The following is a 26,208-nucleotide window of genomic DNA, read 5'->3' on the forward strand; positions in this document are numbered from 1 at the left end:
TTGATTGCAACCTGGACAGAAAATCTCAGAGGCAACTCAGGAGGTGTTTCTTTTTAGAAAACATGCAGCAGTAGGGGGCATCAGAAAACAAGAAATCCTGTAGACCTTAATGAATCCATGGAGTGCTAAAGGCTCAGTGAGGGGAATGGGAACTACGGAGGTTCAGAATGGGATTCTGTAATGCAGGTGGAAATCAGAAAGCAGACGCTGAAACACTGAGAGAACTCAAACCAGACTCATCACTTCTTCTGTGCATGTCAGCTGTAAACACTCCAGCACGCTAATGCTGTGGTGGGAGGGAGCGGGGAAGGGATAACGTATGGTGCTGTAACTTGGCTCAGAGGTACTCCACTAGCAATCCAACCTGAACGTTGCAATCGGTACCACCAACTTACCACAATATCTCCCTTCTCTCGTAAGATATGAAAATGCAGGAAACTCTCTGTTATTAAAGCAAGATTGCTGTTGGGTCATGCCTCATGCTTTCCCAAAACGCTCACTACAAGAGGACTCACATAAAAAAACTGAAGAAAGTAAGCAATAGCCAGCACGTAACATTAATTTGTCTCTTTGAGCAATGGTTAGGAAACAGGCAGCACTCAGAACTGAAGCTGAACGACTCATTTTCAGCAAAAGAAAATTCAAGCCTCTTACCGGCATTTCCTCCCCACCCTAGAACTATTTCTCCCAGCAGAGACAACCACCTCACTGCAGCATGCACTCAGGGCTGCCATAAAGTGAAGAAATTTGCTCAGCTTCTATTCCTACAACAAAGAACTGCTGCTCTGTAAGTTCAGGGATTGCAACTGATTTTCCTCAGTGGAAGTGAGGAGAGGTTTATTGGGAACTGTTATTTATAGTACCTTTCACGGGTGTGTCTCAGGCTTGAAGGAGATCACTCCCGTCCCTTGAGAGACCGGTGGTTAGGCAGAAAGCATTTTAGCTGTGTCTGTGACGTTCCCCAGCCCGACCCTCACTGAGGGAATGTCAGGGTTGTGCCAACAGCAGGGGGAAGTACAGCTTGAGACTCCACGACAAGCCAGAACATCCAGCTGCTTGGAAGCTCCGGCATAACGTGCTTTTCCTGTGGTGAGCTCTGGAGCACATTTCAGGGCTGCCTTCAGAAACGCCGTGCAGTAGCAGCAGTCCTCGTGCTGAAAAAAATTTGCAATCGTTTTAAGTCACCAGTCTATCAACTGCCTGCTTTGAACATAACTTGAACAGGTACTGTATTCCTCCCTTACTATGTTGGGAAATGCGCAGGAAAATGTTAATGGCTATTTGGAATTTTTTGTTTTTCCTTCTGTAGATAAAAATATCTCAAGGAAATTTTTAAAATACTTTTCCCTGTAAGCAACGTTAATCTCATACAAGACTATGTACAAAGTGAGAGCTGGAGTCTGTGCTTACAAGTCTGGATTTTCTTCTATCTGTATCAAGTCAAAACCCAGTATTTTTAAAAGAAATTTTCACAAACGGAACAGTACTGAATTGAGTGGTGTTAACTGTGTGGTTTTTCACTGGGTGTTGCCAAACTGATGCCACAAATGTGTACTGTTTTCAAAAAGAGTGAACGTCTAAAAACTTGAATATTTTCTCTTATGAGATTTTAGTATCCTGTTAGTATTTTGTTGGAAAGGTAAAGACCAATTATAAACTTTGAACCAATTCAGGAAAACCATTGATAAAATATGAAAGATATGCAAGGTATTTCTCCCAGGATTATTAAAATAGATGAAGAAAGGGAAGAAAACTAAATTACTTTTTGGAAGGGATTAACTATGGGAGAGAGAGGAAAGAGTTTTGCTTTAAGCTGATTTCAGTTCAGATAGCAGAGGGGACTGTTTGCCTGCAGTTTCTCTGCCTGGACTCCCATCACCTTTCACTGAGGAAATGGCTTGACATGGATAATACCAGTCAGTACAATGAACCAGTAGCTGTTTTCTGTATATTGCCTGCTATTTTACAGGCAGCTTCTGGGGAAGTTCAGCCCCGAGCTCTAGGCTATGCTTTAAATCTGTGTCTCTACTGTGAAACACAGACAGTTAGTGACAACCAACTGCACAATTAAATTATTCCATTGATTATTCCATTAATTATTCTAGTTGGATTATTCCAACTCCCTTTTACTTAACTGTTTTGGAGGCTCATAGAATGTAAATGTTAGAGATGGCTGAGGTGTTCCCTTGTACTTTTCCTACAACTACTTAGGATGGAGCAAAGGCACAAACTCACATGCAGGAAACTGAGTATCTCTAGACAGCAATGCTGCATCAGCTCTGGTGCTTGTAAGCAAGTGTTTGGATGCCAGTTTTCTAAGGACAGAAATTTAATTTTTTCCATTGAAGCTTGTAGTGTTGATGGAAAAAATGCAAAAACTATGAATATTAACTAAACTGCTTATACATTATTTCTGCAAAACAAAAATAAATATGAAACAAATATAATTCATAAAATTGAGATGCTTGGGACAGTTCAGCCAGGCATGGGATAAGTTTCAAAGAAGTCTGTTTTGAAGCTTTAGAACAAAGCTCACTTGGCCTCTACTTCAAACTCTTCAAATAGTTTACCTCACTGTAGTGACATGAAAGGAATAGCCCCAGAGAAACCCCTTCATTTTCAGAGTTAAATAAAAAGAGGTCACAAATTCTTCCAAGAAATTATAATTGTATGAAAAAGATGACTAGAATTTTTACAACTAAAAATACCTTTTACAAGCCTGAAAGGAAACGTAGCACACTACATAAAAAATGCAATGTTGCTACTGTCTATGATTATAGAAAAAAAAATTATATTGAGGACTGTATTTTTAAAACACTTTTTTTTCCTTTTTGAACAGTATTTTTATATAGATGATTCATGTAAGAAAATAGAATTATTTTGCTATTTTGAGATAAACTTCTTTACACAAAAAAAAGTCCTTCTAATAAGTGAAAGGCTAGCAATATAAACAACATTTTTACTCTTCTTCATTTAGGGTCTGATTTGAGGTGCACTGGAGTAAGTAAAACAGAATGTTAACAGGCTTTTAGTAAGTTTCTAATCTATTTTTTATTACATTTACTACTAGGAAGATGTAACTATGACAAAGTACTCGTGGTTTTGCAGGATTTGGACGCTCCAAATGCAGAAATGATTTGGCAACTAACATCTCACTGGTAAGAAAAAAAATCATGAGTTACTGTTGTATCATACTTGGATCTAAAGTGAGTGAAGCTTAATGTTGATGTAATACTGTCTTATAAAAGAGTGTCATTGTTTATCTCACAATGTATTTTTTGTTTTGTTTTTCTTGTTATTAACTTTTTCACAACACAAAGATCCCAGTACGGGCAAAAATGATGTCAGAGGAAGTTGATTCCATTCTCAGCTTCCCAAAACAACTCTTTATAAACATCCAAAGCCATGAAGCAAAATCACATGCATGCCATCTGCTTCATGCAAATTCCCATGTGAGACTGCTCACAGGAAACTTGGAAACAATCAGGAAAAGAGATTTTAAAGTTATGGTCCTGTCATTTTCCTCTTCATTGTATCAGTTTGGGTAAATGATAAACACGCAGTGCACCCTGTGTGTCTGGACAGAGTGGTCTGGTCTGCAGCCAAGCTCATGTCGGAGGGTCTCTGCCATGTGCAGGGGGAGTGATGAATTGGCAGGTCGCTGGCTTCTTTCCCTCTTCTGTGTTTCAGGTCACTCCTGGTTACACCCCTGGTTTTTGGTCTGCTTCTGCAAGCACAATTCACACAGCCTTCCACCATCACACAGCCAAACTTTGTCCTGTTGCTGGCTGATGATCTCGGCATAGGGGATGTCGGTTGCTATGGGAATGATACTATCAGGTAAGGAAACTGACCTTAAGGGTGTACAGAGCTGGTGTGATATTTAATGTAAACCTGAAATCCTCTGCCCAGGATTATCTCTCAGCCTGGAGGGCATTCCCAGGGCCTGCTTTGCTGTATGGCACTGCTTTACTATGGGAATATGACAACCATTCTTGTGTATTCCTTAAATGCCTAAGACTTGAAAAACAGCTATACCCAAAAATAGAAATATTGTCCCCTGTTTTAACACACGGGCCTCATTACCTCATTTTAATTCTATATTACCATTCTTTCCCAGTCTCAAATCAAAACATAGTTAAATGACTGCAATGAGCAATGTTACCTGGAAATATTTCTCTTTTCAGCACCAAGAACATAGAACACGCCTTCTATTTGAAAATTGTGCCGTAGTATTGCCTACTGGCTTGCAATGTGTTTCAACTAAACCAAATTTGCTAGGATCCCTCCCCTCATCCAGCAATGTTCTTGGAATCTTACCCTGAAAGGCTTCAGTCAGCAAGTTCCTGACAGGTTGCTGGTGATCACAGGTAGCTGATAAGGTTCTGCAAAGCCAGGCCTCCACAGCATCATCCCCAAGGCATGGATTTTCTTTTTACACATTCGGGGTGTGCTGGCAGGGTGACTGAGTATCTCGGCTCACTTAGCTACTGGTTCTCTGCACTGCAAACAATGGCAGGATTTCGAAATAGCAGTTTGGAAAGCAGACCTAGAGCCCCTTTGAGGAGGAATGTTTATCAGCTAACCAAGAAGGCAATTGTGCTGAAGGGTGGAACTACACCAACTGCTTTGCCAGGTTACCTGGGACTGCACCTCTGGCTAAAGCCTGTAGAGAACAAGAAACCTTGTTGCAGATGTTGTTTCCTAGCAGCGTGTCTTTGAGGGAGGAATCCATAGCAGTATGAGTATAAAGCAACAAAACAGCCAGGATCTTCCAAAATCCTACTGAAGGTTTTCCCTACTTGTGAACACCATTGAACTGATAATTACGAAAACAAACTAGTAAAACTGAAGCTCAATCTAATTTAAAATAGAAGTAGGCACACCTTGAATTGGAAGAAGGGGATATTGTATTCTGAAAGGCAAGATATTACCTTGTCTGTAACTAGTGTGCTAGGCAAGCTTTTTTGTTGTTGTTGTTGGTTGCCAGTTGCTTGCAAAATACCCTCTTCTCACTTACTTACTCACCATGAGGCTTAATTCATGTTGCCATGACAGACTGCCACTACAGTGTGAAAACATGCAGGATTTCTTTCCATTTCTCTCCTTTCCCCTTCGCTACAAATGTCGTGAGACGTATCTTGTCAGCTTCTTTATCTGCACTGTAAGTCATGCAGCATCTTGTCTAGTCACTGTCACCCTGTGGCAACTAAATCACCATTACACTGATAAACTGAGGCTGATACATGGCTTTAAAGAGGCTACTGTAGGAAAGGCAGTTCTGGAGGAATGAAAGGTCTTTGCTGTGAGGGTGGTGAGGCGCTGGAACGTGATGTCCAGAGAAGCTGTGGATGCCCCATCCTTGGAAGCGTTCAAAGCTAGGTTGGATAGTGCTCTGAGCAACCTCATCTAGTGAAAAGTGTTCCTGCCCATGGCAGGGGGGTTGAAACTTTGTGATCCTCAAGGTCTCTTCCAGCCCAAACCATTCTACAATTCTATGATTTCTGCAAGACTCTTCACAGCATATGGAGGGGGCAGGGTGGAAAGTTGTCTTGAAATTAATCCAGATACTGATTTTTAATGAAAAAAGAAAAAGAGAAATATTTCCCCATCACTTGAAAAAATTAAAATACATTACAAAAATATTTCCTGGCCATCTTCAAATAGAAGAAACTTCCAAAAATAAAGCTAAGTATATGATTTCTTATTCCCTTGAAAAACTCTCTGGATGATGTCTGGTGGCACTGGTTGTACTTTTAGGACCCCGAACATTGATCGCCTGGCCAAGGAAGGAGTGAAGTTGACCCAACACATCGCTGCGGCTCCACTTTGCACCCCCAGCAGAGCAGCTTTCCTCACTGGCAGATATCCCCTCCGATCAGGTTTGCCTTGCAAAGCCACACACCATTTAAATATTGCCTTATTTCTGGAGAGAACAATGTTATACAATGGGCAGAGAAGAAATAAGTGTGTGCAAATAGGGGTGTCACAGACACTCCATCCCTCACTGAGACACAAGAGGTCCTTTGTCCAAATACATTTGAGGTGGCTTCTTTATTTGTAGGGTGTTTGTGAACTGATCTGGAGGGAAGCAGAGCAGAAGCAAAGCTCTACTCTCAGAGCATCTTGGTCTCCCAAAAGACAAAATTTTGGTAAGGTTTTGATGCTCTGTTGTACAGATTGTGGCCAGAATGGAGTTAAAGCAAACTGTTACATTCAAAAAAGTCATTACACAAAACATGAAGAACAGTAACAACACACTTACAAAGCACTAGTTAAATTAATTTCTGTCATAGGTGACTCCTCATCAGATGTCAGAAGCAGCTCAGCTCTGCAGGGAGCAGAGTAGGCCTGTGCAGATGTGTGTCCATTCCCTCCAGTCAAGGTGCAGAACAAGTCATTCACAGGAAAGCTTCTTTACATATCTGTCAAAATTAATCTGTCCTAGGAGATAACAGTTTGACAGCAATATTATTTTTCTCAGTTGTGTTTTTGAAGAAAAAACACTATCCTGTCAAACTGCATCTCTGAGATGAAGAGGTATGAAAAACAAATAGATCTACATGTTTCTAACGGCAACCCTCAAATGTTTGTTCTATTGCAAATTATCTTCAGAGCCTTCATTCCTGCGGAATTTTGAAGCTGATATGTCATCCTACTTTTATTATGGCAGCTCCCACTGAGACTGGTAGTTTGAAAACACACATGAGCTTGTACAGACCCTTTCCCAGTGTAACAACAGGGCCAGAGATGTTCAATGCTACAATGACAGATTGAACTTTACATAGCGCTGCATGATGGGGTTACGCCAGGATAAGATACTAAATGGTAGGGTGTAAACCTGCAGATGAAGAGAAGATAGCTACTCTGTGGGGCTCAGAGATCAGATACCAACCATGTCACTGTGCAAGGAAACCCTGTGTTCCCTGGGCAGCCCTCAGTGAGCTGGAGTCTGAGACTGACGGGGCTGAAATCTCCTTATGCTCCTCCCTGCCCTCGCATTGACACTAAGCAAGCGCATTTCACACAGCCCAGGTGGCACTGTGACACATAAAATTTCCTATACAACCAAATGTATTGTAGGAGATTGTATTTGGAATGTCATTCCAAATGGAATGAAATTAAAGGAAAAAAGGTCTCAATATGAGAAACAAGGTACTATGGTGAGTTCTTAACTCTTCCTTAATCTTGATCAGGGTCTTAGATTTTCCCAAGCAAATAGCATTAGGACAAATGTTTAGCACTGTCATTTCAATGAAATCAGAAAATAAAAAAGTATTTGGATAAAAGTACCCAACACTTTATACTTACTCAAATTTGTTTTTACTGCATTTTTAGGGATGGATGCTGTAAACAATTACCGTGTTATTTTTTGGAACGCCGGCTCAGGAGGACTTCCTCCAAACGAAACCACTTTTGCCAAAATACTACAGCACCAAGGCTACAGCACAGGACTGATAGGTATGGGGGTACTCCTCTCCTAAAGATGTTATTGAATGTATTTCACCTGTACATCTCGCTCAAACCATTTGTTTTGGTTAGTAACTGCTCATACTTCAGTTGTAATATTTTTATTTCCTGATTAAGGAAATATGTAAAAAGAAACTCTAACCAGAGTACCTCTCTTAGAAGAACAAGCATATGATAAAGAGGGCAATTTTTACCATTGACCCACTTTCAATCACAGCTGTGGTTGTTAAACTACATAACAGAAAATGCTATTAATTCCTGAATGTTATTATACCAGGTATAAGATGCTTAGTCCAGCACTATTGCATTTTAAAAAAGTAAAAATATGAGTGCCATTTAAATATGCATGATGATATTTTACACAGTTCAGAGCAGATTGACACAAAAGGGCACAGCTGCTACTTAAAACACTAGAGACTGTTAGTAGTGTCACAAGATTGGGCCTTTCAGAAACAGAAACAAAGCAATTATTTTTTTTTTCTTCAGCCACAGAGTGCCACTGTAGTTCACCAAGATTTCAGTACAGCCCTAAAACACTGCCTTCTTCAACATCAATGTAAAATTTCATTTTACTTTATATTTTATAGCGTTATTTTTTTAGTGCAGTTGTAACTATTGGTCATGATCTTGTTTCAAATAATTATTTATCTTAGATACGTCACATAGTTCCACAGGCTGATAAAGCACAAACATTCCTGGCTGATTTTTCAGCTATTTGCCCTACCTCACCTGAGCATGTAAAATGTCAAAATCCAAAATCTGTATTTGGCACATAAAAATATTAGCTGCACAAACCAGCTGGATTTATTAATAAAGCTTCCTGCAGAAATAGATCTGTATTCATTCAACAGAATAAATCTAAACCACACAGGAAAAAACTAAAAGAAGAGTTCCAAGCAGTTTAAATTCTACATTACTGAAGCTCCATCTCCTGTTAATTTTGTAGCAATATTATTTTAGTTGTTTTAATCAGGTCATAAAACAGACCATGCACGCTTCATCTTGGTTTCAGCATGTTATCACTAGCAAAACAATCAGATTTGTCTCCTCCACCCTCTCCAGGGAATTGCCCTGCAGCAGAGCTGCACTGCTTGCCTCCCAGAAGCAAAATAGGGAGGCATTTTCCCTGAGGGCATCTCAGGTAAAATCACACTATAGATGCCAAAAGCATCAGTTAGATTAACTGAATTGACAGATCGTGATTAATTGCACCATGGGGCATGATGGAAAGCACCAATGACAAGTGGCACAAAAATACCATGAGAATTTTACATTCAAGTCATGAAGCAAAACAACATCTACCCATGTCACCACAGCTGAATGAGCACTAAGTAGTCTCACCTGAATTGTTTGTGATTGTTTTGCCCTGAGCACAACCAGTTTAATTGCAAAGTTAAATCCTATTAATAACATGCAGCTTGAAGTGATAATGAGATTATTTTTTGGAAAATCCTTTGAAGGTTTTTTGTAGTCAGAAAACCAATGCTGTATAACCAATGCCCTCGGAGATTAATTTATCTTAATTATACACTTAGTTTAGCTTCTAGAGATTTTATTCTTTTCTAGCATATCAGAAACCTTTATCGACTTCAGCTGGAGATTTAGGTGTTGGAGTGAATCTGAACTCCGAGAATACTTTAGCCGCATCTATATTTATGACCAACGCATCTTTGTATTGATTACAAACCTGTTTCATTCTACAGCTGGCTCTAAATATGTCAGGAGGTAAACTGAGTAGAGATTTTAGCTGAAAGCGATTAATCCACATTCGCTAGAACTTCCATTCTTTCTTCTTATTTATAGCTGAGAAACAGCAACTTTTCTCATCTGGGGCAGTTTTTTATGCTCTTGTTGTAATACACTGCAATTCTATTGAAACCCACTCAGGGTTGGCTGCTATTATACGTACTGATAACATACTGAACCATTCTTGAAGATAACATCATCCTGGAAGTGCACAGTTCCTCTTTCTACAATAACAATTAATTTCAAATTAGTTTCTGAGTAAAATTTCTTATGTCCATTTTCATCTGACATCCAAGATCTGCATAAATGCAATTAAACCTCTGATGAGTGGTGGATTTTGTCCACAGACATACTTAAACCTCAGTGTTTGAACCAAATGAGCCAACTTGCTATGTCACCATGTAAGTTTCTAACCAGACTGGAGGGGAAGCAAAAGCATGGTTTTGATGTGCCATTCATGATATTAGTTGGTATGTTCATAATGAAGAACAAATTGTGTTGCAAAAGGTCAAGAGGTGTTCCTTCTGATATATGAAGACCTCCGTATTTAAAAGAAGTAGGCTTTAACTTTTTAAAATTTGATTAAACACAAATAAATGGCAAAAATATATAAAACCAAAGTCTTTTATTCTCATTCATTATGTGGAGATATAATGATCATCAAAGTCACTTACAAATGTTCAGCCTCATGAGAAACCGTGATCCCCTGAGCTCTCAAGTGTTCTGGATCCAGTGGTTTGTCTGGCAAACAGTTACATGCGCTGCCAGTTTGACTACTCTATCCATATCTCCCCTTACCAATCTGTCACGGAATGTTGCCATAGTCCTGACATCAAAATTTCCCAGGAACAAGTCTGCATAGCACTATGAAGGTAAAGGGACAACAAAACATGGTTATTTTTCCCTATGCTTACAAAAGGACAACTTCCTCCTATTTGCTACTTGACAAGTTGCCAGGGAGACCATACATTTTTACTCAGTTTGGAATTTTTCTCAATTTCTAGTTGCCTTTATATATTTTTTAAAATGTTTGATTAAAGCTACAGGGTGTGAAAATATATTTAGAGCACTAAAAAATCTTTTGAAAATTTATAAATTGTAGAGGTTTGCTTTAATTAACTCCGTTCTATAACTATATACTTGGTATATTTCTGTTTAGGATGAAGAAGTTATCACAAGCAGTAAACAACCAACCACTTTTTAAGAAATGTTTTATGTAAGGAAAAGACCATTTTTTTAAAATGTTATCTCTTTATATTTTAATAACCTCTATTTTCAGGGAAGTGGCATCAAGGTGTTAACTGTGAATCCCGCAATGACCACTGCCATCACCCTTTAAAACATGGATTTGACTATTTCTATGGGATGCCTTTTACACTAATAAGTGACTGTCAGCCAACAGAAACACCAGAGATGGACAGAGCTTTTAGAAGGAAACTCTGGCTTTCCACTCAAGTGATTGGCCTCATTACACTCACTGCTGTCCTTGGAAGACTGACTGGCTTGATTTCAGTCCACTGGAAAACACTGACATGCCTTGCTGGGTTTAGTCTCCTGTTCTTCATATCCTGGTTCTCATGTTATGGATTTGTACGGTACTGGAACTGCATTATGATGAGAAACCATGGAATTACTGAGCAGCCAATGGTGACAGACAGAACTACGTCCCTTATCTTGAAAGAGTCCATTTCATTTATTGAAAGGTGAAGTGGACTTCCTTTGACCTGAAATTTTCTGATTCTTGCACATTGTGCAACTTGTAAACAGTATTTTCCTGTTTCATGTCTTCATAAATTTTTATAATTTTTACAATATTATGTAGGATTATAAATACTGTTATTTTTATAAATTTGAAATATTATCAATAGTTACATCATGTCATTAAAAAGTAATAAAAGAACTGCTGCTTAAGGATGCCCCTTATCCCTAGCTTCACTAAAGCTAATAATACTTCCCAATTTCCATGGGTTGTATTGAATATTTCTAGGCTATATTTAAGAAAAATGTGTACCTATGAATGGGACCAGCATTGCAGTTTTAGGGAATAGCAGGTGATGTCAGAAATGTGTGTGTGGGCCAGGGAAGGAGAAGCAGGGCTCTGGTGTAGCCTTATCATATGGACTGATAAGAGGGCAACAGCTGGCAGGAGATGAGCCTGCTGCCTTCACTTCAGTAGCGCAGTGGTGCTTTGCAATGGCAGAAAGTAGATCTTCAAGCTGGAAGTTTTCTGTCTATGATTCAGGGTAGAAAAAGGATAATTTTATATAGACCCAACATTATTTTATCAGACATACCCTAATCACTGGGTTATAATATTTTACAAAGTAAGGTTTTTCTGAAGGGATTGTTGAAATATCTATATAGAAATAATACAATTTTTCATTGCCACTTATCTGCATTGAAAACCTTCCTCCTTAATAACACAGTGTTGATTTCTGTTTTGTAGAAATAAGCACAAGCCATTCCTCCTCTTCCTTTCCTTTTTGCATTCCCACACCCCTCTCCTTACCACAAAGAAGTTTCTTGGGAAGAGCAGACATGGTTTATATGGAGACAATGTAGAGGAGGTGGACTGGATGGTGGGTAAGTCAACATGGCATATAGCAATGTCTCCAACTATCTAATACCTAGGACTAAATAAAAAGCTTTTATTAAAAGAACAAGAAAGATAATTAAAAGCACGCACAAAAAAATTCCTAAGCTTTTCATGAACATCTGTCAATCTTGTGTGAACACTGTCAATTTATAGTGTTGGCTTTTTACTTTCTCCAGTCTTGGACCAAATGTTCACTCCTTGTTTTTTTGATGAAGTGTTTACTAGTTTCAACCATGCCCCCTTAGCTCCTGTCAAGGGGCTCTCCTGTTCTTCTTACTGAATATGTGAGAATTGTTTGGTTTTCTATGATTAATAAAGACCGGATTGTTTTAGCCTCTTATGGTCATTTCAAAGTAGGACACTTCAGAAGGTGGTAAAATTGATAAGCAAATTAATTCCAGAGGGAAAACAGCAGGCTAATTATTTGTAGCTGCTGCATTAAGCAGAGTACTGAATATTTTTCAGCCATAATCATAAATCCAGCTGTTCATCAGTGTTAACTGGTACTACTCCTACAACAAGATTCATGTTATTTTTCAGCCTGTTTTTCTGGAGAGGAAGGAGAATTGTTTATCATTCAGTCATGATGGACAAATAGTACTCACAGTTTTAAAAGAGAGAAAAGTCGGGTAAACATATAGGTATATGTTGATTTCAAACCTATGAAATAATTACGCACTGCAAATATAATGACGAATGTCAGAAACAGCTCAAAAATTACTTTTAAATTTAAAGGAACTTTGTTATTAATTCATGTTATATCCATGCAGTGATGTAATGCAAATCCTAGCTGTGATCTAGAAAATATAAGATGAGTGTAACCTTATGTTTTTTCCATATTTTTCATGGTGGCCACCACTGATGGAGAATCTAACTTTTTGGGGCCTTAGATCATAATTTCTTTCCATGTTTTTACAGTTCATGGTAGATTTTGCCCTTGACAATGCAGGCTTCTTGTCTGTGACTGTGGTTCTTGCACTTCTTGTTAAAATACCAATAAAGAAGTGGATACAACACATCACAAATTTTCTGTGCTTTTGGAGACAATGAAATCATAACTACAAATCTCAGTCTTAAAAAAATATTAAACAATGAGCGGCCTTACTGGTAAACGTTTAAAAGTCAGAGGTTAAATTTTATGTAGTATGAGGGATATTTTTTGCTTTTTAATATACCCATACTCTACATTTACAGGCCAGGTTCTGGATACTATTGACAAGGAAGGCTTGAAAGATACTACACTAGTTTACTTTGCCTCTGATCATGGTGGATGGCTGGAAAGACAAGAAGGCAAAAGGCAGCTGGGTGGCTGGAATGGAATATACAAAGGTAGGAGCTGTTAGGGACAGTGACAACCCAACAACAACCAGTAAAAAACTTAGGACACCCTTAAGGCTTAAGTAAGATTGTACAGTTAAAGAGTAAAACTGGTTTATTACCAAGAAGCAAAAATGTCTTGTTCTAATTAGGCATATAACGATGTAGTAAATCCTAACCTGGGCAAGTGTCCTTTATAAGCATGAATTCTCAGATTATTGGAGTCTGGTCTACTTGGACACATTTTCACTAACACTCAGTAGGAGCTCAGCAGCAAAAACAAAAGCATGAAGAAGGCTCATCAAGGTAACATGATATTACAATTAAATTTGTGCAAAAATTCTCTGTATTTTAAATCAAACTTATTTTTTAATTTTTCTTCTTATTTAATGAAAGGTGGAAAAGCTATGGGAGGCTGGGAAGGAGGAATCCGTGTCCCAGGGATATTTAGATGGCCAGGAGTGTTGCCTGCAGGCACAGTTATCGATGAACCTACAAGTCTTATGGATATTTATCCTACAGTAGTTCACTTGGCTGGAGGAGCAGTGCCTCAGGACAGGTACAGACAAAAGCACCTTTATTCCTCCTTTCCCAAAACAATGGAAAATCTTGCTTGGAAATACTCTCTAAGTGTTTGATGCTTTCTTTTTCAGTCTTGCTGCTTTTCTAGACACATCAGTGTCTACGAGCTCAGCCACCTCTTCTCTACCTTTGAGATTCAGCCCCTAGCTACCATCTTCTGCAATTCTCTTTCTTGTGCAGAGCTGCCAGTCAGAAGCAGCACAGTGCTGTCCAGCTGACCCCAGCCCTGTGGTCTGTTTCTTGTGCCAGGGTGATCGATGGCCGGGACCTACTGCCATTGCTGCGGGGCACTGTGGCACACTCGGAGCATGAGTTCCTGTTCCATTACTGTGGTGTTCACCTGCATGCTGCACGCTGGCACCAGAAGGACAGTGAGTACAGAGCTTCCTTCCAAGGAATTATATTCAGTCTACAGGAAGGCACATTGTTCTAACACTTTTTTTTCTGGGATTGCATCTTTTCAAGTAGTTTGAGGAGAAAGGTAAGAACTTATTAGCATTGCCTGTATTGTACAGCACCAGGAGAAATTACTGTACTACATTAATGTGTAGAGCTGAAGTGCACGCAGAAATGAACTCTAGAAAAACATGCAATCTTCCTTATGATAACTGACAGTGTTATAACCAGCCTTCTGTGATTCTTTATTTCCTGCCAGCTGGAGCTGTTTGGAAGGCTCATTACGTGACTCCCATCTTCAGTCCTCCTGGAGCTGGGGCTTGTTATGACAGAGGATTTTGCCCCTGCTTTGGGGAAGGAGTGACCCATCATGAGCCTCCATTGCTGTTTGAGCTCTCACAAGACCCTTCTGAAGCCAGACCTCTCTCAGCTGACACAGAGCCCCTCTTTGACACTGTCATAAGGAGGATTGGCAGAGCCATAGAGGAGCATCGCAGGACGCTGACTCCAGTCCCAGAGCAGCTCTCTGTGTCCAACGTGGTGTGGAAGCCGTGGCTGCAGCCGTGCTGTGGGACATTCCCATTCTGTTGGTGTGATAAGGAAGGTGATGATAAACTTGTTGATCTATAAAGGATAGAACTTGATACTTTCTCAAAAATGTGTTTAGATTAAGAAGGTTTCCTTTGGGGGTGTTGACCCATGGGTCATTTGTTTCTCTAAATTGAGCCTTTATGATATAATTGTTCCAGTGAATGGCACTGTATTTAGTCAAGGTAGCTTTAAGCTGGACACTCTCAGGGTGGGATCAAGATAGATGATCTGAAGACCATGTTTTAACTAGCATCTGCTGACAAGTGAATGAATAGTTGAAATGCACTGAAGCAAGCCAAGATTAGAGCTGAAAAAGTAATGGTTCTGAATGTATATTTTGTGCTGAATTTCTAAGTGATTCCTGGACTGGAGTCTCCCTTAATTTTGTTATCCTTATCTCTCCTTTTGTTATCCTGGCAATGCATAAGGTGACCCTATAATAAATTTTTGCAGACTATTGCTTCCAAAATAATTAGAAAATAGTCTGGCCTGCAGTTCCTCAAGAAATCTTTCTTAGGAGAGGCTTTCTTCTTCCCTTGTAGCTAATGATTTCAGGAGCAGTGATGATGACAGCTTATTGGCCTGGGCAAGGCATAGAGCTTGGAAATGTGACAAGCTGGGCAGTGGCTGTCTGCTCTCTGAGAAGGCTGGGACTCCTCTGGTTGGATTCAGTCTCTTTCGATGGAGTGTTGGAAAAACCTTTCTTTTTTATTTTTTTTTCCTACAATATTCATGGGCTACTATTTCAGTGCAAATAATTTGATAAGACTGACATTTTCTACTTAGTCGCAACACAGTTTTCATCTCATTGATTTATGTTGGTCATAGCCTAAAATGACGTAGATAGCGTTCAAGAGAGGATTTCAAGAGCATCTTATAAAACTCCTGAGATATAAATTTGGATTCTGAGAATGTTTTCAAACACAATAGAATGTAACACTTGAGCATGAAAATTAAGCTCTTAAAAACTTAATTATCTCTTTTCATTTGAGAATTGGACATAGTACTGAAAGGAGATCTGTGAAGAAGAAAAAAAAGGAATAATTCTCTAAGTAGTATTTGATATTTTAGGGGGGTTTTTTTGTTTGTCTGTTTGGGGTTTTTTGCATTAGAATAAGAGCAATATTTTTAAGATGGTTTTGAATTCTCCTGGATACACATTGGTCAAGTGCTTCAGCTTGACTTCAGCATGTAGTCGTCAAAAAGATCACATTTTTCAGTATTGCAAGCTAAGCTTCTGTGGACACCATGATAGAATTTGATAATTTGTCAGGCTTCATAGATTAATAGTTTTGTCCTTGGCCGTGCAAGTTGGTATCAGTGATGTCTACACTTGAACACTATCTCAAACAAGATTGTCTGTGCTGTTAAATTGCAGGGGCAAATCAACACATCAGTAATCTATGGCAGTACCTGGAAACATCAAAATCAGGATTATAATTTTAAAAACTCACGCAGCATCTGTCAGTACCATGAAAATGAAGGGACACAATGTTGCCTCATAATTTCCACTACCTGTCATGATATCACATGTATTTTAAAGATAAGCATTTTTATTCTATCTAAAATAAGCAATTGACTCCTTCTTTACTGACTTGGTGTATTCATGTTGTTTCTCTACATGTCTTCACCGTTTCCTTCTCTTTTTGCTCAGGAGAGGACTGATATTTGCAAGTTCCATCTGGGCAGTGAAAGAGTTAATATCTTGCCCTGGCCTGTGGATGCCCATGTGATCTCAGCCTGGCCCCATGGCCTCCTTTCCCCTGCCTGGCCATGCCAGGAATGGGAGAGAACTACTGTCTTCAAAAGCTGGAAAGCAAGAGAGCTTTTCCCGGGGTTTGCTCATTTTTACATATGTCTTCCCAGAGACGTATCTAGCTTTCTTAGATACGTTTCTAGGCTTAACAGGTTGTCAATTCTCAGAGCTTTCCAGCTATCGGTTTTGCCAAGCACAGAGGAAGCTCTTAGCAGCTCCCTTCAGAAAACCACTTCCATGGCTGGATCCTTCCCTCCTCACCAAAAATCAATTAATGCAAAACCAGCATACCTCTGAGCAAGAATATGTCTACACCAAGAATCTCTCTCCTGTTTTCTGCCTTTCTTTGAATAAAGCACTTTTTCAGTGTATTACAGCGTAACACATTTATACCCTCTTCTCAAACCAGTGTATGCACACATATCCAGTAAAAAAAAGGGTCCAGTACGCCCATGGGACTGGAAAGATGCACGGCAAGCCAGACTGTGCAACCACCTTAGTGTTGGCACAGGAGAGAACTCACAAAGCGAGAAACTATAATAACATAAGAGGGGATTAGCCAGGCTGCCAGGACTGGCACGCACACACCAATGTGACAATACAATGATGGATTTTCTTTGATTCCAAGGGAGCTGGTTGGCTCATTCTGCATTAGGCAGCGTTCTTCCACTTCCATCCACAGGGTGGTTCTCCACATGGTGAGCTGTAGCCAACAGTCTCACTGCCTGAGATTTAGGAGCTTTCCCTCAGTTGCTGCTCAAGCTCTTCTGTATGCCTTGGCAGTTACAGCAGCTGGATTTTCAGCATCTGCTTTAGAACAATTCTTCCTTACTCAACACGTGTTACCAGGGGAAGGCAGGGAAGCCCTCCCCTGCAGCTGGCAGGATGAAATAAATGCCTTTGCCCACTTTTTTTAAATGAGACCGACACCTGACAATTACTCTGGTATGACAATATGGGCCGTGGTTTTGATAACCCCTTCTTGGAAGCAAAGATCAGAAAGCCTGAGGTGAAGAGGGAAGTGACAACAAAGTTCCTGCAGTGAGTGAGCATGGAGTAAGTAATAGATTGGGGGGATTGTTTGAATTTTGGGTTGTTTTGGTTTCTCTTTTCTTTTTTTTCTTTTTTGTTGAGTTGTTTTATTTTGTTAAAACCAAACCAAAACCAAAAACTGCCCCCTCCCCCCAAAAAAATTCCACCCTTGCCTATGTTTTTGGAGACAACTTTTTTCCTTCTTTCAACAGAGCTGAGCCATCTTTGGCAAAAGGGGAATTTTCCATAAATTGCCACCAAGCCCTGAGACCCTTGGCTTTGGGGTGGGAGCAGCTGCCAAAGCTGGTGCTTTCCGAGGCAGATTGCACTCCACTTCCCATGAGACAGTGCTGGGAAGTTGAGCTGGAACAATGAACCCTGCCCTGCAGAGCTGTGCTCTTTTTGTGGGGGATGGCCTCCGGCCTCTCACTGCCATCCTCCTCTGCCAAGCTCTCAGCCTCCACCTGCCAGTGGAGCTGGTCCAGCAGGTGGTAAATAATAAAAAAATGTGGGAATAGGGTTGCAGCAGTGTGGGATAGGGAGAATCAACAAAATACAATATTTAACAAGCTGTGTTTTTCTTCCCTCTTACGTGTTTCAAACCAAACTCCAGTTTTTGGAGGCTATTGTTATTATTACTTCATAGAGATAGACACAAAACCTGATTTACCTCCTGTTTGCTTTCCTGTGTCTTTCACTCTTCCACTACCAGCCATGCCCCTAGTTGCTGCTCTTCTAATCTCATTCCTCTGCCCTCTTTCTGTGTCTGATTTTCCTGTTGGGCGCTGCTCTTGTCCTGGGTGGAAGGAAAGTTCTGTGTTCCTAGGTGAGTAGTTTGAAGTCAAAAGGCACGATTAGACCGTTTACACCAGGAACTGCTAATCATAATGAGAAAATTCTTGAGGTAATCTACAGCCTAGGGCCAGACCATCTCTTACTGCTCTTGCTCTGAAGGCAGGGTGCTGCTGTGCAGCAGCCAGAACAGGGTGGCCATAATAAATTAAGAAATTTGGGTTACTTGCAATGGGAGTATAACTTACTGACTATGCACAAAGCTATGTGGTAATATAATAATGGTACCAGAGAGGAAGGATTGATATTTTCCAGGCCACTAAAAACTGCATACCCCCTAGTGAGCACTGTTCCTAGAAGCTGGTTCCTTGAGAGTGCAGAGTGGAAAGGAAGGGAAAAACAAGGCTACTGTTAATCTCCTGCTTTTGGCATCCTTGCAAGGGCATTCCTTGTATTTTGGTTGATGAGCAGCGCCTGTTTCTGGCCCACCAGCTGCAAGCGCTGAGAAACTGGCTGTGCTCACAGCAGCTGGGAGTTTTTAATTTCTTCTCTCTGTCTTGCCCCACTTGTTGCTTCTCCTCTTCTGTACATCTGTATACCTAGAGGGTATGGGAGAGAAGGGTCAACAGGGTGGAACAGTGTGTGGCATATGGTATGTTGAATGTGTTTCCTTCGGAGCCAAAATGTAATATGAAATTAGCATTTTTAATTACATTTTAATATATTGTTTACTGAGATTAAGCTATTCTGTACCATGCTTTTGTACAAGGTGGAAAGCAAGTGTTTATTTTCAGCCAACAGCTAAGCAGAGAGAGACTTTTGTACATCGCCAGCAAATATTTCTATATATGTAAGAATTATGATTCTCTTTTTTAATATTTAAATAAATGTTAAAGAATTTGGAATTTAGCTTTGGTTTTGCAGCAGTGTGAAAACTATTTCTTTCACTATCTGAAGTTAGGCAAAGGAAACAAGAAGGCAAATTTTTTTGTTGTGTGTAATTACAGGCTTTTAGCTTCATAAACAAGGATTTATTCCAAATTTGCCTGTTGGAGTTGGATCTCTCTTAGCATTTTTAAGAATGAGAAGTTCCTTTCACTCTGGTGGATTCCCAGTGAGTGGTGACATTGCCAGGCTTTTGGGGGTGATGATTTGAAATATCAGATATGCCTGGCTTCAATAAATATTTTGGTAATGGGGAGATAATTTTGAAGTGGAAGTTTGTTATTTTTTATTCTCTGTAAATTTATCTCCTGTTTTATCTTCAATTCAACATATCAAGAATGGTCAATTCTAATCAAGGAATACATTCAACAGGTGAAATAGAGGATGGAGGAACTACCTAATGCTAAGCTACAGCTGGGGAAGAAGGGACTAGTTTTCTAGCAGTTTCAGGCTTGAAGCTTGTTTTCTGTAAAGCAAAGCTGAAAAAAAAACCCAGAAACAACCAAACCACCACCACCCCCCCAGAACCCCCCCAAAAAAACAAACAAACCAGAGCCTCCACAAGGCTGCTGGATAGACAAAGTTGTTGTCTAACTCAACCAATCCATATTGAGTTAGGTCTACCGACTTCAGCCCCGTGATAAACTAAGAAAATTTTTTGGCTAAATCCCTTCAAGTGACTGTTGAGCAGCTGCAGACTTGGTGGCCATTCCTGGCAAATGGAATGAATTTTATTGAGAGGTGATTAAGCCTTCATTTATGGTTGACAAATTTGGAGAAAGAAATGGTAGAGCAGTCACATGTAGTAACAGCTGCCAAAGAGAATAAGTCTTGGAAAAGTTTTGTAGATCATCAAAATTGTTTAATGCCGGTGTGTCCACACAAAATTTGCTGGCCAGTTTCTGTTGTTTGGGCCTCTGTGGGATTTGATCTCATTTTGCAGAAATTTTTAGTCTGGATTATTAGAGTCCTATGATCTCTCATGTGGAGGTACCAGACTTAATAACTGACAATCTGCACTTCTGATTGTACCTTTAAAATACTTTCCTGGACAGCCTGTTTCTATGCTTTAGAACTCTTTCTCTGAGAAAAATTTCCTAATATCCTGTCTAAACCTCCACTGGCACAACTTGATGTAATTTTTCTTTGTGCTGTCACTTGTTATTTGGGAAAAGAGACTGACTCCCACTTCACCCTCCTTTTAGGCAGCTCTAGAGAGCAATAAGATCTCCCTTGTAAAATTTTAGAAGGCTTGACTGAATTCCTCTTTTACCTCTGACATCACACTGGTGACTGTACCAAATCTGTTGCTTTCTATGAGCTTAATTTATTTTTGGGATTGCATTGCTATATTGCAGAGCCATTGACGCCATTCTCTACAGGTTGGCAAATTTCTGTCTCCTTCCTGAATACATTTGTTTGTACTTGAACAAATTGAAGTTATGTTGTTTGAATTGACCCACCTGAAGTTTTGTTTTGTTTTGGGTTTTTTTTTGTTTTGTTTCGTTGTTTTTGTTTTGTTTTGGTTTGGTTTTTTTTCCCAAGAACCCTGGACTCAAATGAATCAGTTTTCCTGATGCTTCATTTTCTTTAAGTTTTTGTTGTTCCTTGCTTTACCCTCGTTTAGGAAATTAAACCCTATTAAAAATTATGTGATCATTTTCCCCCCACCCCTTTTTTTAACCCTTCCTTGACTGTGAGTGCCACAGAACTAAAATTGTCTCTTCCTTTGGGCATGTCCTCACAGAAGTAATGTAAGGCATGAGGCTCTTACACAGATACAGCTTCCTTGTGAAATCTTGAAGGAGGAGATTTCTTGAATAGAAGGATGCTATAATTTACAATGCTGTCCTTCTCTAGATGCGCATTGAGCACAGCAGTATCAACTTAGAACATAATTCTAAGGAAAGCATCAGCACCAATTTTATAGTTTAGTAGGGTTTTTTCAACATCTGATTGCCTATGCCAATGGCTTCTGCTCTGTCCTGAAGATCATTGTTAATAAGGCTCTGTGAGCCCAGTTATGGTGTAAGTCCACCCTGAGTCTTGTAAACAAAAGTTACATAATAGTTTCCTGTATTTTTCTGATGTTTTGCACTTACCTGATTCATTAGGCAGATGTTGTATGATCACTTAGTAATACTAGCTGCCAAATTGTTGTTTTGTTTTGTTTTTCTCTTAATGTTTTCATGTTTTAAGCAATGAGATCTCTTTCTCGAGCGGAAGTCTCTGGCTGTTCCTCTATCACAATTTTCAGAAATAGCATTCTAGGGAATTTTGAAAAAGTTTACATATCTGTGCATCCTATATATGTTTTATAGTCTTCTTTCCCTATTGCTTTCAAAGTTTGCTGGTGTTTAGTGACTTAACATACTTGCTGTCTTCCTCCATGGATTGATGAAAAATAATCAGTTAGAGCTCTAAGCATGGTTATTTTATAGTTCACAATACTGCTACATAGTAACTTAGAATATAGACTTGGAACTGTAAGCAGCACGTTACCTGAGATGGAGTTTGTCTTTGACCCTATCTTAATCCCCAAGCAGGATCACCACAGGGACCAGCAAATATACAGCATTAAATACCATGAGAAAATAAAGTGCTGGGATGGAGCTGAAGACATAGGTAAAAGCAGATTTCATAATTTGTGCCTCTTTTTTTTTTTTTGAATATGAGCTGTTTGAGCTCTCGCAAGACACTTATGAAGCCAGATCTCTCTCAGCTAACACAGAGCCCCTCTTTGACACTGTCATAAGGGGGATTGGCAGAGCCATAGAGGAGCATCGCAGACTCCAGCCCCAGAGCAGGTCTCTCTGTGTCCAACGTGGTGTGAAAGCCGTGGCTGCAGCCGTGCTGTGGGACATTCCCATTCTGTTGGTGTGAAAAGGAAGGTGACAGCACACAGATTTCATAGGATGCATGTCTAATGACATGTCCTGTTGATGCCTTAAGTTTTAGCTTTCATGGTTTTCAGATTCTGTGCTGCCTAGGTGTGTAGTTCTGAGCCTCATATATTAAGTGTTAGTGAGCCCTCTTCACAGAGTAGGTAGACAAAACAAATCCTTTTCCTGCTGGAGACCAAAAACTTACAAGTTTTCAGACTCGAAAGCATAAACAATGGTGGACTGAAGAGAGAAAACAAGAAGGATGGAACTTTATAATCTGAAGCTGTAACTGGACAATTAAATCCCAATACGCAAAGGGACCAAAATTTATAAAAGTGTAAGACCTTGTGACCGTTTGTCCATTTTGTGACCATTTTGGGTCCATCTTAGGTGTAGCCCTGGCCAACCTTGTGTATTGCCCAAGGTATATCCTTAAAAGCCTTTTAATAAATATCTACTGTATTCTCTAGCTCTGTCCAATCTCTGTTCCGGGTCAGCCTTCCCAAGGCATCACTGTGGCACTGGGTACTCTGCTGAAGAACATTTCTCAAATAATAATTGAGTTTTTTATTCTCCTGAGAAGCAACATAGATGAAAATAAAGAAAAGGAAAAGGAATGTCAATCAGAAGTTTTCCCCTTCATTCCTTGCCGCTAGCCAAAGATTGAAGGAAATCTTGATTTTGAAGACTTGAGTATAAGAGAAAACTCTGAGGTATATTCCTAATATATGAGTAATTTATGCCTGCTCAAGGAATACAGTTGAAAAATGCTGCAGAGAGCTAAGTGTACAGCTTAGCAGGGAGAAGTAAGAAATAAATATAAAACTCTAAACATTTGTAGTTGTGCCTCTATAGTCCTCAAATCACAGTTGTATTATATTTAAACATAGTAGTTGGAGTTATTACTGTTTTCTGTAGTTCTCTGTTGAGATACTGCTCTTCCTGAGGCAGACCAAATCTGATTTAGCTTGAGGTGTGTCCTTGAGTTGTGAACTTGTGATCTGAAGCTTTATCTGGGTGAAAAAACCCTATATCACAGACAACATGAGGTATAAATTATTGATGTGCAGTATACCTCTGCAACAGTTATGTAAGAGAGAAACATTCTAACCTTCAGAAAGAGGTCCTGCTGCATACTAATTTGGCCAGACAATAATATTGCATATAAGATGCTAATTAAAATGGTTTTAATTAATAATTTTCACTGTTTCAATGTCAGATGTAGAAAAATAACGTACATTTGAGAGTCATACTGGAGTAAAAAAAAAATTTGGTAGCAATATATATATATATTTGCAAACTACAACTTGTATAAACATTGTATACAACTTGTATACATGCCAGTACTAAAAAAAAAACCCATAAACCCAAACCAACAGAACAAACACCTTCAGTGGTGTGACCCTAGGCAGACTTTCTAAGGAGACATGACTTTGCACTGCATTTTACAATGAAATTACACAGTTTTTAGGGCTTTGAACTATATTAATGGCTGTATTTTTGTAGTAGTAGATGAAGTCAGAATTCATTATAAGTATCCTGTTAGAACTCCATAAAAATTGCTTGCTGAAATTAGTAAATGGGAAATGGTTTTTGTAGTTTGTTGTTTTACCTTCCCCTGTTCAAATATCTCTGTAAACAGTTTATTTGCTCAGGCAGTTTAGTAGGTTAACACTTTTATTCTTAACTCTTAGGGATTTTTTTCCCCTCCAAGGTCTGAGATAGAAGTGATTTTATGAAATTTTGTATGTGTCATTTCAGTATTTATGTTCACAACTCTACGTTCACTGAGAAAGCTTGTCAAAGGGAGAAGGAGATAAACAAATGCCAGTGTATGCTTTTAGAACTCAGACATGTGTAAAAAGCCAGAAAAAAATTAGCAATATAAAACACAGTGACAAAAAAAAAAAAAAAAAAAAAAAAAAAAAAAAAAAAAGTTGTTGATGGCAGAGAATTTCCCTGTTTACAGCAGGGAGTAAAGAGCAGCTTTCTGTGCTCAGGGCAGTGAAAAATTGGTTAGATTTTTAGTATTTAGTTTTTAGCAGTATTTCTTCCTCTTCATTGGTTAGATGAAGAGGAAGAAATACTGCTTGGCTCAACCTGCAGAGATAAAAATAATCTCCCTTCTGATTTGGTGTTACTTATTTGCTTTATTTTGTTGTTGTTGTTGTTAGAAAAAGTGTTTGTTTAAAATTTAATTCTGTGGAAGACAATAAGTAATCATGCCTGTTAACTCTGTGTTAGGTTGCTAACGTAGTGGTGAGAAACAGAATGTGAGGTCTTTGCTTCCAGATAGAGTTTTGCTAGCAGGGAAAAATGTGAAGGTGTGGGGTTTTTGTGGGGTTTTGTTTTGTTTTGTTTTTGTTTTTGCCTGGGAGTGAGGGTAAGCAGGGGCAGTGCAATTTGTTTCAGTTTACATTTTTAAGTCATGCCAGCAGCGGCATGGGCCCATCCGCAGTAGTGAACGCACGGTGAGAAAGATGTAAATAGACAGAGAAAGTTTAGTCATAATTTGGATGGTAGCCAGTGAAAGTTATTACTTGTGTTATTGGCAGTTTTCAAAGATCTGCCATTCCCTGAGCATGCTGTAGTTTTTGAGAAATGCAATTTTTTCACATCTTTGCACCAGAAGCATCACAAGCCTTTAAGCAGTCATGCAAAAATAAGTTTAACAGTTAAATACATATGAATCTAAGTAGCCAAATATAACAACATAAAAATAACTGAATATAGTCATAAGTGCAAGGATGTAAAAAAAAAAAATCAAGCTGTCTCCAGCCCTGGTTATCCCTGCCACTGGATTACATGAATTTGATAATTTTAGCTGCATCATATTTCCATCTCACCAACTCCTACTGACTTCTCTAGAACAGAGTCTTAAATTCAGCAATTGCTGTATTCAAGTAGCATGGAAAACCAAAATATCAGCACATAAATGAGGTTCCTCCAAGTAATTTCCCAAGACCTTCTGAACAGTAAAATGTATTACACCAGAGCTAAGATCTGAAAGAAGCGGATGGGTAGTAAACACTACAAATAAACACATCTTCAGCACAGGTATGCCTGCCTTTCTGGAAAATGCAATGAAAACAGAAAAATAATGTGACAGAAGAAGGACAAGCTAGTCCTTTTATGTCATCTGGGAGGCTGGAAAAGCTGTGTGGGAGAAAAAAAAAACCTTTTGTAGCATATCCTGTTATTATTTATAGCACCTCTTCTGAAGCACTGGAATAGAGCAGTGACAGACTTTGTACATATTTTCTCAGAATTAACCAGATAGGGAACATAGAAGAGGCAGTAGCTATGTTGTGCTAGTATTTCAACAATAAGGACTTTGTACTCTGCCTGGAATTCATGTAAAACCTGCATAGCTGTTCCCATGTGGTGGCTGTTCCAGTTTACTGGCTGTTGCTGGCAGGGATCCCAGTGTGTCCATGCTGGAGAGAGGGGGAAGGGAGAGCAAGAACAGGGGCAAGTTCCTGCCTGCTTTCACTCACACACCTTTTAGAGAATCAGGACTGCTCAGCACATCCAGAAGCAAGAGGGATTTCAGGACAAGAATAACTAAGAGGGTTTGTTTTCCACATTGTTAAAAGGGGATGGCCTTTTTTATTAGTCCTGATGATCATTTCATTGTGGCTTACTGGCTTACAGAGGGAATTACTATCTGATGTATTCTTGGATTTCTGTAAGAGATTGCTGATTTATAGAGGCTGCTGTGAGATTTATAAATTATGTTGGGTTTTCCCATCTAACAGCTGAGGAAACTGGATAAGCCCAAGGGCCCAGTAGTGGGTTCATCACATCCTAGTGCTGTCAATGAGAGCTCTGCTTTCAGAAGGAATCAAACCCTAACAGAGAAATGTGAATATGAATATTTAAATTGTGTTGGGTTCTTTAGTAAGTGTGGTCATTCTTGTAGTCCTTCAGTTAGAGAAGTGCTCCTAAAATGGCTTGCAGTAAATCAGATAGTGCCACATCTAATGGTATTTAGATCTTTTAAATACCACCAGTGTGCCCTCAGTTCAAGTTCATGGTTTTCCTCAGGGACTCTGCATTTGTTTCTGTCTAAATACTGATGTGCCTGCTCTGACCAGCTG

General features: G+C 39.3%; 1 protein-coding gene across 5 annotated transcripts; it reads left to right on the forward strand.

The window, feature by feature from the left end:
• The first annotated feature begins 790 nt into the window (after positions 1-790).
• On the forward strand, positions 791-16,744 carry LOC136285369 (arylsulfatase D-like). 5 transcript variants are annotated; one of them, XM_066176450.1, is made up of 13 exons: positions 791-1,224; positions 2,978-3,031; positions 3,109-3,158; positions 3,691-3,840; positions 5,761-5,882; positions 7,339-7,461; positions 10,496-10,919; positions 11,663-11,799; positions 13,007-13,141; positions 13,526-13,688; positions 13,961-14,082; positions 14,367-14,711; positions 15,241-16,346. In XM_066176450.1, exons 3-13 carry the CDS (start codon positions 3,133-3,135, stop codon positions 15,459-15,461), a joined length of 1,968 nt encoding a protein of 655 aa, XP_066032547.1. In that variant the 5' UTR covers positions 791-1,224; positions 2,978-3,031; positions 3,109-3,132; the 3' UTR covers positions 15,462-16,346. The 5 variants fall into 5 exon arrangements, with proteins under 5 accessions (XP_066032547.1, XP_066032551.1, XP_066032546.1 ...); XM_066176454.1 differs by lacking the exons at positions 2,978-3,031; positions 15,241-16,346 and adding an exon at positions 16,353-16,744 and having other exon boundaries at positions 3,071-3,158; XM_066176449.1 differs by lacking the exon at positions 2,978-3,031 and having other exon boundaries at positions 3,071-3,158.
• Positions 16,745-26,208: the final 9,464 nt, after the last annotated feature.

Source organism: Chamaea fasciata, unplaced genomic scaffold (assembly GCF_029207755.1).
Source record: "Chamaea fasciata isolate MVZ Bird 193981 ecotype frontalis unplaced genomic scaffold, bChaFas1.0.hap1 SCAF_2, whole genome shotgun sequence".
NCBI lineage: Eukaryota > Metazoa > Chordata > Aves > Passeriformes > Sylviidae > Chamaea > Chamaea fasciata.

Excerpts from the sequence above, each read along its gene's own strand:
- LOC136285369 (XM_066176450.1), top strand. The coding sequence starts at position 3,133 with ATGATTTGGCAACTAACATCTCACTG. Across the intron at positions 3,841-5,760 it reads TATGGGAATGATACTATCAG|GACCCCGAACATTGATCGCC; the intron begins GTAAGGAAACTG and ends TTGTACTTTTAG. Across the intron at positions 10,920-11,662 it reads TCCATTTCATTTATTGAAAG|AAATAAGCACAAGCCATTCC; the intron begins GTGAAGTGGACT and ends TCTGTTTTGTAG.